At 41.0% G+C, this 13,257-nt stretch overlaps 1 protein-coding gene across 1 annotated transcript; it reads right to left on the bottom strand.

Annotated features, from left to right (window-relative positions):
* Positions 1 to 4,834: 4,834 nt before the first annotated feature.
* Positions 4,835 to 5,857, bottom strand: LOC138872455 (uncharacterized). The gene is made up of 2 exons (XM_070150481.1): positions 5,740 to 5,857; positions 4,835 to 5,628 (listed from the first exon to the last, which is right to left on the bottom strand). Exons 1-2 carry the CDS (start codon positions 5,855 to 5,857, stop codon positions 4,835 to 4,837), a joined length of 912 nt encoding a protein of 303 aa, XP_070006582.1.
* Positions 5,858 to 13,257: the final 7,400 nt, after the last annotated feature.

The following is a 13,257-nucleotide window of genomic DNA, read 5'->3' as shown; positions in this document are numbered from 1 at the left end:
GACCGACACCCAGTGCCTCACCTACCCTTGCATACCACTGGCGACTAAGAGACTCTGAAAATGTAATATCATATTTTGGCCATGGGCCACATTGCAAGATAATGTGTGATGCAAAATATAAAACTGAATAGAGACTAACGTTGACTAAACATCAACATAAAGCTTGGCCGGCAAGGCCGTCATAATTTCTACAACTGACAAGCCAAAAAAATATACGTACAGGGCCTACAAGCCCAACATACTGCACTAACTGACAGGATATATCTACAAGCCTCTACTGATATATGTACTGTGATCGGAATAGGGCCCCGACCTACTGTTAACCTATCTACATATATGCACAAGATGTATTCCAAACTACTAGACCCGGAAACTCTAAAAGACGGGGAGCTTACCGATAAGGCTGAACTCGGGCATACACCTACTGAGAAGTTCTACTCGTTTGTATGTCTGAATCTGCACGCATGAAATGCAGCGCCCCTAAAAAGGGACGTTAGTACGAAATAATGTACCGAGTTTGTAAGGCAATATACTGAAGCTGAAACTGAACTGATAATATAATAAATAAAAACAACTGGGAGTCAAAGAAAATCTGAAGATATGTTCATCTGCTGATACTGACTCAATTCTCTCAATATAGTGAGTAAAATACTGCCCGACCCTATATGGCTCGGTATATATATATATCTGCTCTGCCATAGTAGGATCGCTCATAAGCACGCGGCCATACTAGGCTCTGTATCTTGACTAACTGGGCTCGCTGATTGGCGCTCGACCACAGCAGACTCGGTATATAACTTACCATCTGATCAAAGGTTGCCCAATAGAGGCATGCCCATCGATTATAGCTCAATGGTAATGAAAATACTTTTAATACTGTATATATGTAAACTCTCTGCTCTTTTGACCGGAAGAAGGAAATACTCAAATGAATATGCAGTCCCGATAAGAAGAATATGATAACTTACAAAACTAGGAAAATATATGTAATTTGCGAGACTAGCAAAATATACGTAAATTCCAGGATACAAATTTTTCTTTATGCCTCGTTATCAGACTTGTGTAACTACGATATCATACTAAAATGAAGGAAAAGCTTAGCCTTAACATACCTGTTTTTGCGAAATTCTTGAACGAAATTTATACTTGGATATGAAATTGGAACGAAATTGTCTTGTGCTCCTAGCGTTTTTGGCTTCCAGAAATAGAGGTATCCTCTTCACTTGAATTTTGGAGATCACTAGCAGTTTCCAATATCTCCTTTACCCAAGAATTGGAGGACTCTTCAGTCACTCTATCCTTCTCACACTCACGTTCATATATGGCTTCAATGTCTTTGAAATGAGGTCAAAGACAAATTTGGGTTCTTGGTTTGCAACGTCCTTTTTTTGGTTTGAAATCCTAGGTGGAAAATGTTTCTAATTCTTTCTAAAACATGAAAGAATTTACTTTGATTCACTTGAATTCTTAGCAGATAAAGTTCTTGGTTTTTAAAATCAAAGGCATAATGTTTGGATACTGCTTACAAAAGTCTTCTTGATAAGACTTATAATTTAGTCTTTTGAAACTTTTATAACACATGTAAAGGTGAACAATGGGTCACCTTAAATAGGGGGCCACGTTCTCTTGGGGGGTGATTTGTTAATTTTTATCCACTTATTAGTTAACCGGATAATATTTCGTTACCCAGTAATTAATCTATTACCCGCATAATTTAAGAATTACTACAAATTACTTAAAATTTTATTTATTTTCAAAATACTTCATATAGACTTTATATATTATACTATCGTGGTCATATGGTACCTTGCATGGTACTAGTTTATAATTATCGAGTATTATTACTTGATCCGTATTTTATCCTAAATTGGACATTTTCAACGAAACTCGTTTTCTCTAATTCGTGCATCCTTTATCCTTCATGACACTTTATTTATCACTTGTTATAAATAGCATAAATACATTAACGTCAAGATGATCTCACCCCCGAGTCTACGTCAATTAATTGGAGACGAAATTTTAACGTACGAAAAACACGAGATGTAACATCCTTCCCTCTTGGACTCGAATGTTCTACTCCCTGTGATCCATATAACTTTGGCAGGGTCACCTTTATAACAACACTAATACCAACTCTCCCTGTAGAAGCTTAATAATCCAACGCCATACTAGACCACAATTATCAATAACAACAATGGCCTCACATGACCAATGACAATAATCAACACAAGAATTTATATACGTACCTTATAATTATGACGTCTCAGTTGGACCCTTCTCTGGAGGAGGAAATAAGTAGAGATATCTAGACTTCATATTTTCCTCGGCCTCCCAAGTTGTCTCTTCCACATTGTTGTTTCTCCAAAGTACCTTCATGGAGGCTACCTCATTATTCCGCAGCTTGCGGATTTTTCGATCTAGGATGGCAATCGGAACTTCCTCGTATGATAAGTTCTCTATAATCTGTACATCATCCGTGGGCACTACTCGGGTAGGAACGCCAATGCACATTCGTAACATAGATATGTGAAAAACCGGATGGATAGACTCCAATTCCGAGGGAAATTCTAACTCATAAGCTACTTAGGCCACTCTCCGAATAATCTTATAGGGTCCAATATACCGTGGACTAAGCTTTCCTTTCTTGCCAATCCTCTTCACACATTTCATAGGTTACACATTTAAGAATACCCAGTCATTAACCCTGAATTCTAAATCTCGTCGCCGCACGTCAGAATGTGACTTCTGACGACTCTGAGCTATCAACAGTCGCTCCCGGATAAGCTTTACTTTTTCTATGGCCTGCTGAACCAGGTCTGGCTCATGTAACCCAGATTCTCCAACATCAATCCACCCTATGGGAGATCTACACCTGCGCCCATACAAAGCCTCGTACGGAGCCATCTGGATACTGGAGTGATAACTGTTGTTATATGCAAACTCGATAAGAGGTAGATGTTCATCCCAACTTTTTTTAAAATCCATCACACATGCTCGCAACATATCCTCGAGCGTCTGAATCGTGCGTTCGGCTTGTCCATCCGTTTGTGGATGAAAACCCATACTGAGATTCACCTGAGTTTCTAGACCTTTCTGAAATGACCTCCAAAAATGTGTTGTGAACTGGGCCGCACGGTCAGATATAAGAGATATTGGTACTCCGTGTAGTCGCACTATCTCTTTGATATATAATTTTGCATAATCTTCGACTGTATATATAGATCTGACCAGAAGAAAATGAGTTGATTTCGTGAGTCTGTTGACTATCACCCATATGGAATCAAACCTATGATGGGAATGAGGTAAACTTGCAATAAAGTCCATGTTTATCGCCTCCCATTTCTATGTCGGGATCTCTATAGTCTGCATTAGCCCTCCGGGATTTTGGTGCTCTATTTTCACCTGCTGGCAACTAGGGCATTGAGCGACATACTCAGCAATGTTCTTCTTCATATCGTTCCACCAATACATATCCTTAATATCATGATACATCTTTGTCGACCTAGGGTGAATGGAGTACCATGAATAATGTGCCTTTGACATAATCCTATCTCGTAGCCCTGCTACATCTGGAACACACAAACGACCCATGTATCTGAGAATCTCCTTTGAGTTCTAACAATGGCTTCTTCTATTGTGGAATCCGCTCTCTCAACTTGACTAACTCTGGATCCTCGTACTGCCTCTCATTTACTTCATCTATGAGAGATGATTTTGCAGTATTTTGGAGTACAACTCCTCTATTGCCAGAGTCTACTAATCGAACCCCCAAACAAGACAATTGATGAATCTCTCTGGTTAATTATCTTTTTTCGGCCTCTACATGTGCTAAACTGCCCATAGATCGGCGACTTGAGGCATCTGCTACAACATTAGCTTTCCTTGGATGGTAGAGAATGTTAACATTGTAATCTTTCAATAACTCAAGCCATCACCTTTGTCGCAAATTCAACTCTTTTTGCTTGAAGATATATTGCAGGCTTTTATGATCTGTGAACACATCAACATGAACACCATATAAATAATGCCGCCATATCTTAAGTGCATGGACAACCGCAGCTAATTCGAGGTCATGGGTCGGATAATTATGCTCATACTTCCTTAACTGCCTTGAAGCATATGCAATTACTTTCCCATATTGCATCAGGACACATCCTAACCCAACACCTGAGGCATCACAATACATGGAATAACCATCTGGACCTTCTGGAAGTGCTAAAACTGATGCTAAGGTCAACCTGTTCTTAAGCTCTTGGAAACTCTATTCACATGCCTCTAATCCCTGAAACTTAGTCACTTTTTGCGTCAGCTTTGTTAATGGTGCTGAAAGAGACGAAAAACCCTCTACGAACCTTCGGTAATATCCTGATAAGCCTAGAAAGCTACGAATCTCTGTCGGAGTGGCAGGTCTAGGCCAGGATTTCACAGCCTTAATCTTCTAAGTGTCTACCTTTATACCTCCGTCGGATACAATATGCCCCAAGAATGCTACGGACTTTAACCAGAACTCACACTTAGAAACCTTAGCATACAATTTATTATCACAGAGGGTTTGGAGTACTGCTCGCAGATGATCCACATGCTCATCCTCTGAATGTGAATAAACCAGAATATCATCAATAAAGACTATCACGAACAGATCCAAATATGGCCGGAATAGGCTATTCATCAAGTCCATAAATATGGCAGGTGCATTTGTCAACCCGAAGGACATAACAAGGAACTCAAAGCGGCCATATCGGGTCCTAAAGGCTGTCTTGGTGATATCTTTCTCCCGAACTCTGACCTGGTGGTACCCAGACCTTAAATCTATTTTTGAAAAGCATCTAGCTCCCTACAACTGATTAAACAAGTCATCTATCCTTGGAAGTGGATATTTATTCTTAATAGTTACCTTGTTCAGTTGCCTATAGTCGATACATATCCTTAGCGAGACGTCCTTCTTCCGTACAAACAATACCAGTGAACCCCAAGGTGAGGTACTGGGTCTGATGAAACCCTTCTCTAGTAAATCTTTTAATTGTTCCTTTAACTCCTTCAATTCGGTAGGTTCCATTCTATACGGAGAGATGGATATTGGTAAATGCATTCTTGGAAGCAAATCGATGCCAAAATCAATCTCTCGCTCTGGAGGAATACCTGGAAGTTTATTTGGAAATACATCCGCATACTCTTTGACTACTGGAATAGACTGAAGTGTAGATATCTCAGCATTCGCATCTTTAACTCGCACAATATGATAAATACACCCTCCTGCAATCATTTTCCTTGCCTTCAGATAGGAAATAAAACTGCCTCTGGGTGTCCCTGTATTACCTACCCATTCAAGGACTGGCTCACCCGGAAAATAAAATCTAGCTGTCCTTGCTCGACAATCAACCATGGCATAACAAGCTGCCAACCAGTCCATGCCCATGATAACATCGAAATCCAACATCTCTAGTTCAACTAGGTCGGCTAAGGTCTGACGACCACAAACTGATACCGTACAACCTCGATAAACGCATCTAGCGATAATCGATTCTCTGACTGGTGTAGATATCGCAAAAGGATCACTTAGTATTTCAGGCACTATACCAAATTTCCTCGTGACAAATGGGGTAATACATGATAAAGTAGATCCTGGGTCTATCAAGGCATAAACATCGTGAGAACAAATAGTCAACATACCTATCACAACGTCTGGTGAGGACTCTTGGTCCTGTCGACCTGCTAGCGCATAGATACGATTCTAGTTACCACCTGAACTGGACCCTCTACCTCTGCCTCGACCTCTGCCAGCTGAAGACCGAGACTCGTGCCCTGAAGAATGCACGGACATAGTTGATCCTGTTGTTGAATTTGCTGGTTTCGCCATACCCCCAGAATCTCTATTTGGGCAATCTCGCATCATATGCCCTGAACGTCTACATGTATAAAAAGCATCGGAACCAGTTCGGCATTGGCCGAAATGTCCTCTACCGCAGATGGCACACCGCGGCAGAACTGGCCATGTCTGCCTAGAACCTCATTGTCGCTGCACTTGATGCCTGGGAGCTCTCACCTGGTCCTGACCAAGTATGGCATTCATACCTTTGTAACCCTGTAGTTGAGGTGGCAGAGGTCTAGGTGGCCGTTCGAAGTACTGGGGCCTGTAACTACCTTGAGACTGCTCCTAAGACCTAGAAAATCTCATCCTCTTACGCTGACCTAACTTAGTCCTCTCCGTACTCTACTGCCGATGCCTACCCCTCTCTATATTCTGCGCAAATGCCTGAATCTAGGAGATATCCATACTATCATGTAATGCAGCGGTGGCACATTGCCTCGGTCAACTCTGGGGCCAACACTGCTATAAACCTGTGGATCTTGTCCCGCATAGTAGCAACTATAGATGGTGCATATTTGGCCAATGAGTCAAAACAGAGACTATACTCTCGAACACTCATATTGCCCTACTTGAGGGCTAGAAACTTATCGAGTCAGGCCTGTCGGATCTCTCGCGGTAAGTATTGGTCAAGGAAGGCATCTGAAAAATTCTCCCAAATAGCAGGAGGTGCATTACGTCCCCTAGACCTTTTTCATCCCTCATACAAAAGGATGGCTATATCTTAGAGTCAAAAAGCTACTAACTCAACTGCCTCTTTCTCCGTGGCATGCATAACCCGAAAGATCCTATGAAGCTGATATATAAAATCCTGTGGGTCCTCCTTCTGATCTGTTCCTGTGAACTTTGGGGGGATTCAAAGCAATAAACTCTCGGACCCTTGAACTCCCAGATCCCTCAGAATGTCCTGCACTAGCGGATGCCCTAGCCTGTTGTTGGGTAGCTACCAACTGTGCCAACAAATGCACCATACTCCTCAAGTCTTGATCTGATGGAAGCGGAGGGGGAACTGGATGTGCGGTTTCCCTAGGAATCTCCTCAGGTGGAGGAGGAGCCGGTAATCGCTGGGTAGGGGTCTCTCCATATGACTCTGATTGAGCCCCATCTGTTGGGGGTACCCTGCTAGTCACCTCACCTACTGTTGTTTCTCTCCTCTGGCTAGCCGTAGTCTTCCTAGTTACCGTCATCTGTGAATGCAAACATCAACACGTAAGTTTAACTCAAACTTCCTACAACTCAGTGCTACAACACGATTCAGATTTTAAAAAAGGGTAACCAACTCCTAAATGCCCTATAGTCCCCTTCTTATATAATGTGGTGCACCACACAACTATAAACAAGACCCTACTAGACACGGCTTGTAAACTCCATAGGACAGAATTGCTCTGATACCACTTTTTTCACGCCCTGAGCCTGGGGGTGAGACCGGCACCCAGTGCCTTACCTATCCTTGCATACCATTGACGACTAAGAGACTCTGAATATGTAATGTCATATTTTTGACATGGGCCACATTGCAAGATAATGTGCGATGCAAAATATAAAATTGAATAGAGACTGATGCTGACAAAACGTCAACATAAAATAGGGCTGGCAAGTCCGTCATAATTACTACAACTGACAAGCCAACAAAATATACGTACAGAGCCTACAAGTCCAACATACTGCACTAACTGACAGGATATATCTACAAGCCTCTACTGATAGATGCATCGTGATCGGAACAGGGCCCCGACCTACCCTTAACATATCTACATATATGCACAAGATGTATTCAAAACTACTAGACCCGGATACTCTGAAAGACGGGGAGCTTACCAATAAGGCTGAACTCGGGCATACACCTAATGAGAAGGTCTACTCGTCTGTATGTCCGAACCTGCATGCATAAAATACAGCGCCTCTAGAAAAGGGACGACAGTACGAAATAATGTACCGAGTATGTAAGGCAATATAGTGAAGGTGAAACTGAATTAATAATATTATAACTGAAAACAACTGGGAGTAAAATAAAATCTGAAGATATGCTCATCTGCTGATACTGACTCAATTCTCTCAATATAATGAGTAAAATAGTTGCACGACCCTATAAGGCTCGGTATATATATAAAGTTGCTCTGCCTTAGTAGGCTCTCTCATAAGCGCTCGGTCATACTAGGATTTTTATCTCGACAAACTGGGCTCGTTAATAGGCTCTCGGCCACAGCAGGCTCGGTATATAACTTACCATTTAATCAGTGGTTGCCCAATAGAGGCCTGTCCATCGATTATAGCTCGATGGTAATGAAAATACTTTTAATACTATATATATGTAAACTCTCTGCTCTTTTGATCGGAAGAAGGAAATACTTCTGAATATGCAGTCCCGATAAGAAGAATATGGTAACTTACAAAACTAGGAAAATATATGTAATTTGTGAGACTAGCAAAATATACGTAAATTACGAGATACAAATTTTTTTTATGCCTCGTTATCATACTTGTCTAACTGCAATATCATGCTAAAATGAAGGAAAATATTAACATTAACATACTTATTTTTGCGAAATTCTTGAATGAAATTTATACTTGGATTTGAAATTGGAACAAAATTGCCTTGTGCTCCTAGCGTTTTTGGCTTTTTGAAACAGAGGTATCCTCTTCACTAGAATTTTGGAGATCACTAGCAGTTTCCAATATCTCCTTTTCCCAAGAATTGGAGGACTCTTCAGTCACTCCATCCTTCTCACACTCACTATGGCTTCAATGTCTTTGAAATGAGGTCAAAGACAAATTTGGGTTCTTGGTTTCCAACGTCCTTTCTTTGGTTTGAAATCCTAGGTGGAAAATGTTTCTAATTCTTTATAAAACTTGAAAGAATTTACTTTGATTCACTTGAATCCTGAGCAAATAAGGTTCTTGGTTTTTAAAATCAAAGGCATAATGTTTGGATAATGCTTACAAAAGTCTTCTTGATAAGACTTATAATTTAGTCTTTTGAAACTTTAAAGACACATGTAAAGGTGAACAATAAGTCACCTTAAAAGGGGGGGGGGAGGAGGCTGCCACATTCTCTTGGGGGTGATTTGTTAATTTTTATCCACTTATTAGTTAACCGTATAATATTTCATTATCGGTTAATTAATTTATTACCCGCATAATTTAAAAATTACCGCAACTTACTTAAAATTCTATTTATTTTCAAAATACTCCATATCTACTTTATATATTATATTACCGTGGTCATATGGTACCTTGCATGGTACTAGTTTATAATTATCGGGTATTATTACTTGATCCTTATTTTATCCCAAATTGGCCATTTTCAATGAAACTTGTTTTCTCTAATTCGTGCATCCTTTAACCTTCATGACACTTTATTTATCACTTGTTATAAATAGCGTAAATACGTTAATGTCAAGATGATCTCACCCCCGAGTCTACGTCAATTAACTGGAGATGAAATTTTAACGTACGAAAAACACGAGATGTAACATCCTTCCCCCTTGGAAACATTCGTCCTCGAATGTTCTACTCCCCGTGATCCATATAACTTTGGCAGGGTCGCCTTTATAACAACACAACTACCAACTCTCCCTGTAGAAGCTTAATAATCCAACGCAATACTAGACCACAATTATCAATAACGACAATGGCCTCACATGACCAATGACAATAATCAACACAAGAATTTATATACGTACCTTATAATTATGACGTCTCAGTTGGACCCTTCTCTGGAGGAGGAAATAAGTAGAGATATCTAGACTTCATATTTTCCTCGGCCTCCCAAATCGTCTCTTCCACATTGTTGCTTCTCCAAAGTAACTTCATGGAGGCTACCTCATTATTCCGCAGCTTGCGGATTTTTTGGTCTAGGATGGCAATCGGAACTTCCTCGTATGATAAGTTCTCTATAATCTGTACATCATCTGTGGGCACTACTCGGGTAGGAACGCCAAATGCACTTCCGTAACATAGATATGTGAAAAACCGGATGGATAGACTCCAATTCCGAGGTAAATTCTAACTCATAAGCTACTTAGGACACTCTCCGAATAATCCTATAAGGTCCAATATACCGTGGGCTAAGCTTGCCTTTCTTGCCAATCCTCTTCACACATTTCATAGGTTACACATTTAAGATCAAATAGTTTAATGTCACGTGAATCTGTTATTAGCACTAAATACCCAGTGCCTAAATGAGAATGTTATTTAGTGCATGAATGATGTTGGGTATTTGTTGTTTGAATTAATCTTACGTTTTCATTAAAATTTGGTGGTTGCAAACACTAAGTCTAGCTTAGTGAGTCTTGACTCTTCTTGTGAAAGAGAGTCTATGACCCCAAGATTAATTCTAACAAGGAATTGGGATGGACCCATGAGAGTGGTAGTCCCAATTAACGGGTTAAACCTCGAGAGAGTAATTACCCAACTTGAACCATAAGTTGCTTGGGCAAATTGGCCTACCCAATTGGTCTCGAGAGAGTCAATTGGGAAAAATCACTCTCTCTACCGAGAGGTGTGAGAGTGAGTGCAAAAGTTCAATGGTTATAGCATAAGTCCCATAGTCATCATTCTTGCATTAGGAATCTCTACCCGTTAGTTGACCACCTAGGTACATGTCACGGCCCTAGTGCCTTTCTCTATATTGCATACAACTTAGAATCATAATTTTAGCATAACTTAGCTTTACAATTGTAGTTGATAAATTGTAGCTATTAATCAAAAGAAAACCAAAAATGTTATAAGATCAATTAGGAGCTAAAACATAGTCCTAGACTATACAAACACGTAACTCCAAATTGAAGTTCCCTGTGGAAAATTGACCCCGATACCGCTATTGGGTAAAAGTATTAGCGCCCACTCTTCCTCAGGTCGAGTCCGCTGTGATCACTTTTTGGCGCCGTTGCCGGGGACCGCCGGTATCAAAAGTCTTGCAAGCAACCTACACTAAGCTAAGCGGGCTAGAAGCTAAAGTGAATCTTTTTTGGCATCTTTTTCTTTGCTTTGACCGCAACTTTGTTTGGTCTTCCTCTTTCCTTCGGCCCATCTTTCAAAGCTAGCAAAAAGTTCGAGCTTTCGGGATCTCTCTTGAACGGCGGTCGGTCAGTCCTTTTCTTCTGTTTATGTTGAGACTGATGCTTTGACTGTCTCCCATATCATTCGATAATAAAGATCCACTACTTGCCTTGTCGACGCTAAACTCAGTACCTCGCTTCCTTACTAGTACACCTACTAGACCCATACTCATTACGAATGTGTTCACCAGACATCTGACTTAGCAACCTTCTGCTTAGACCGGCAACGATAAGGAAGGAGATCTATGGATAATGGGATATAGAAGTCAGGTGCGACGGTCAGCTCAGTCAGAGCGGAAGCGGTCAGGCAAGGTTATCGTCAGACAATGTAGTGCAAGCGACGGGTAGCGCTTGCCATATGAAGAAGGCGACTACAATGGGAGACGAAGGCGACGTGGGCTTGCCATATAGATGTAGCGCTTGCAAGGCAATTCAGACGACGTTAGCAAGATGTAGCGCTAGCTAGGTTAGGGTAGCGCTTGCCATAAAGAAGCTAGCCAGAAAGCAGGTCAGGCAGGCGAGCGATAGTACAAGCAAGCTAACACGCGGGCGAGGTTGAAGGGGTCTTGCGCAACCTTCGGATTATCGCAAGCGCAACCTTTGACCCCTTCGTCGACAACCTCTCATTTGTTCGACTACTCGCGGGGCCTGCTGCGTTTAGGTATAAGAAGCCCCACCCGGGAAAAGAGTGTAAAGCAGTACTCATGTTAAATTGTGTCCCTTGTAAACGAAAGAGCTCATGCCATAAATTGCTAATGAAGACCGGGTCCCCAGTCGCTGACAATTGAGTGTGGCATTCCATGCAATGAATATATCAGTCAATGATGTTGCCAAGGTAGATATTTTTCTTTGCCTTTCAAGATATTGCGTATAAAAAGAAAGATAGCCAGTCCTCTTGGGCGGCCGAGAGTGTTATGTAAAAAGGACCAAGGTGGATCCTATCCTAAAGGATAAGGAGGAGGAGTAGGAGCTAGCTTTAGGGGCGGAATCGAAGCGAAGAAATTAGTTCATGCCACGATGATCTATATGGAAGGGAAGTTTTGGAAGATATGGCACTTTAACTTTAGGTCAAATGCTTTTTTGGATGAAACTTTCTTATTTACTATCCCGAGTAGTAAGATTTTTAATACATATTTTAATACGGATACTCTATCTGCTACTAATTTCTTACTTATTAAGAAAGGGTCATGGTCATATAGACATTTTGCTCTTTTTTTCGCATTTTTTTGACTCCCCTTCCTCAAGTGGAGAAACGGATTCGTCCAGTTCTACTAATACTATAATTATAAGATCATCCCATACAAATTCACTTCTAGTTAGGCAGGATAATCCGGCGCCCCCCCCCCTTCTCTTCAATTCTCATTTTCTTTGGGGTCGTCAGTTCCCAAAGCTTGAGGATCTGGAGATAGACCTCTATGCTCGAATCCGTCTCTTAGAAGCACTACAAATCGACCAATTACCTCCTCAACTTAATGCTGGGGGATACGAAGAGTTAGTGAGAAGCTTTTTAAATGAAACTCGAACTCCGATTGAATTTCTATCAGCGGTAAATAATGAGCTGTTCGATATCAAAGTTTTAGAGTTAAAAGCGAATCTTCAGGATCAACTTTTTAATCTCTTTCTCAATGAACTGGACAGCGAATTTCTTCCGATTTTACGCGAATCCCCTTTTAGGGAACAAGGCTTAAGGCCATAAATCCTAGAGTATATAATTCTGAAGTTAGACAGAGCCGGTCTGACCGATTCACATCCCCGCGATCCTGTAATGAAGACAGTACTTGAATAATTTCTTCAGAGAATGCTACTTCAACTATAGCAGCAAGGGCGAAACAGCCCCGTCTATCATGACTTTCTCCATTATTTTCGGAATGGGGGAGACTAGGTGAGGGGTGAACCTTCTGGCTGATTCAATCTGATGCTTTCAAATCCGCTTAAAGATTACTTCGTCCTTTTTTTTTTAGCCCTTTTTCGTTTGTCCATCTTTTTTTCTCCCATGCTTTCCGTTGGTCAACAACCAACCAAAGTGCTCTATACTTCTTCACTACTCGTACAGGCTTGACGGAGTTAAGCTGTATTGAGGGAATCGTTTTGTCTCAATCAATCAAGAATGCCTCAACTGGATAAATTCACTTATTTCACACAATTCTTCTGGTCATGCCTTTTCCTCTTTACTTTCTATATTCCTATATGCAATGATGGAGATGGAGTACTTGGGATCAGCAGAATTCTAAAACTACGGAACCAACTGGTTTCACACCGGGAGAACAAGATCCGGAGCAACGACCCCAACTGTTTGGAAGATATCTTGAGAAAAGGTTTTAGCACCGGTGT

The sequence above is a fragment of the Nicotiana sylvestris genome, chromosome 1, assembly GCF_000393655.2.
Source record: "Nicotiana sylvestris chromosome 1, ASM39365v2, whole genome shotgun sequence".
In the NCBI taxonomy this organism is placed as follows: Eukaryota; Viridiplantae; Streptophyta; class Magnoliopsida; order Solanales; family Solanaceae; genus Nicotiana; species Nicotiana sylvestris.
The sequence above is the reverse complement of the archived record's forward strand: the minus strand, read 5'-3'. Positions and strand labels throughout refer to the sequence as shown.

What these genes read in the sequence shown, in the direction of transcription:
- LOC138872455 (XM_070150481.1), bottom strand. Translation starts at nt 5,857, where the DNA reads ATGGCGAAACCAGCAAATTCAACAACAGGATCAACTATGTCCGTGCAT. An exon ending in TAGAGGGTCCAGTTCAGGTG is followed by an intron (nt 5,629 to 5,739) that starts GTAACTAGAATC and finishes ATGCCTTGATAG; the next exon opens with ACCCAGGATCTACTTTATCA.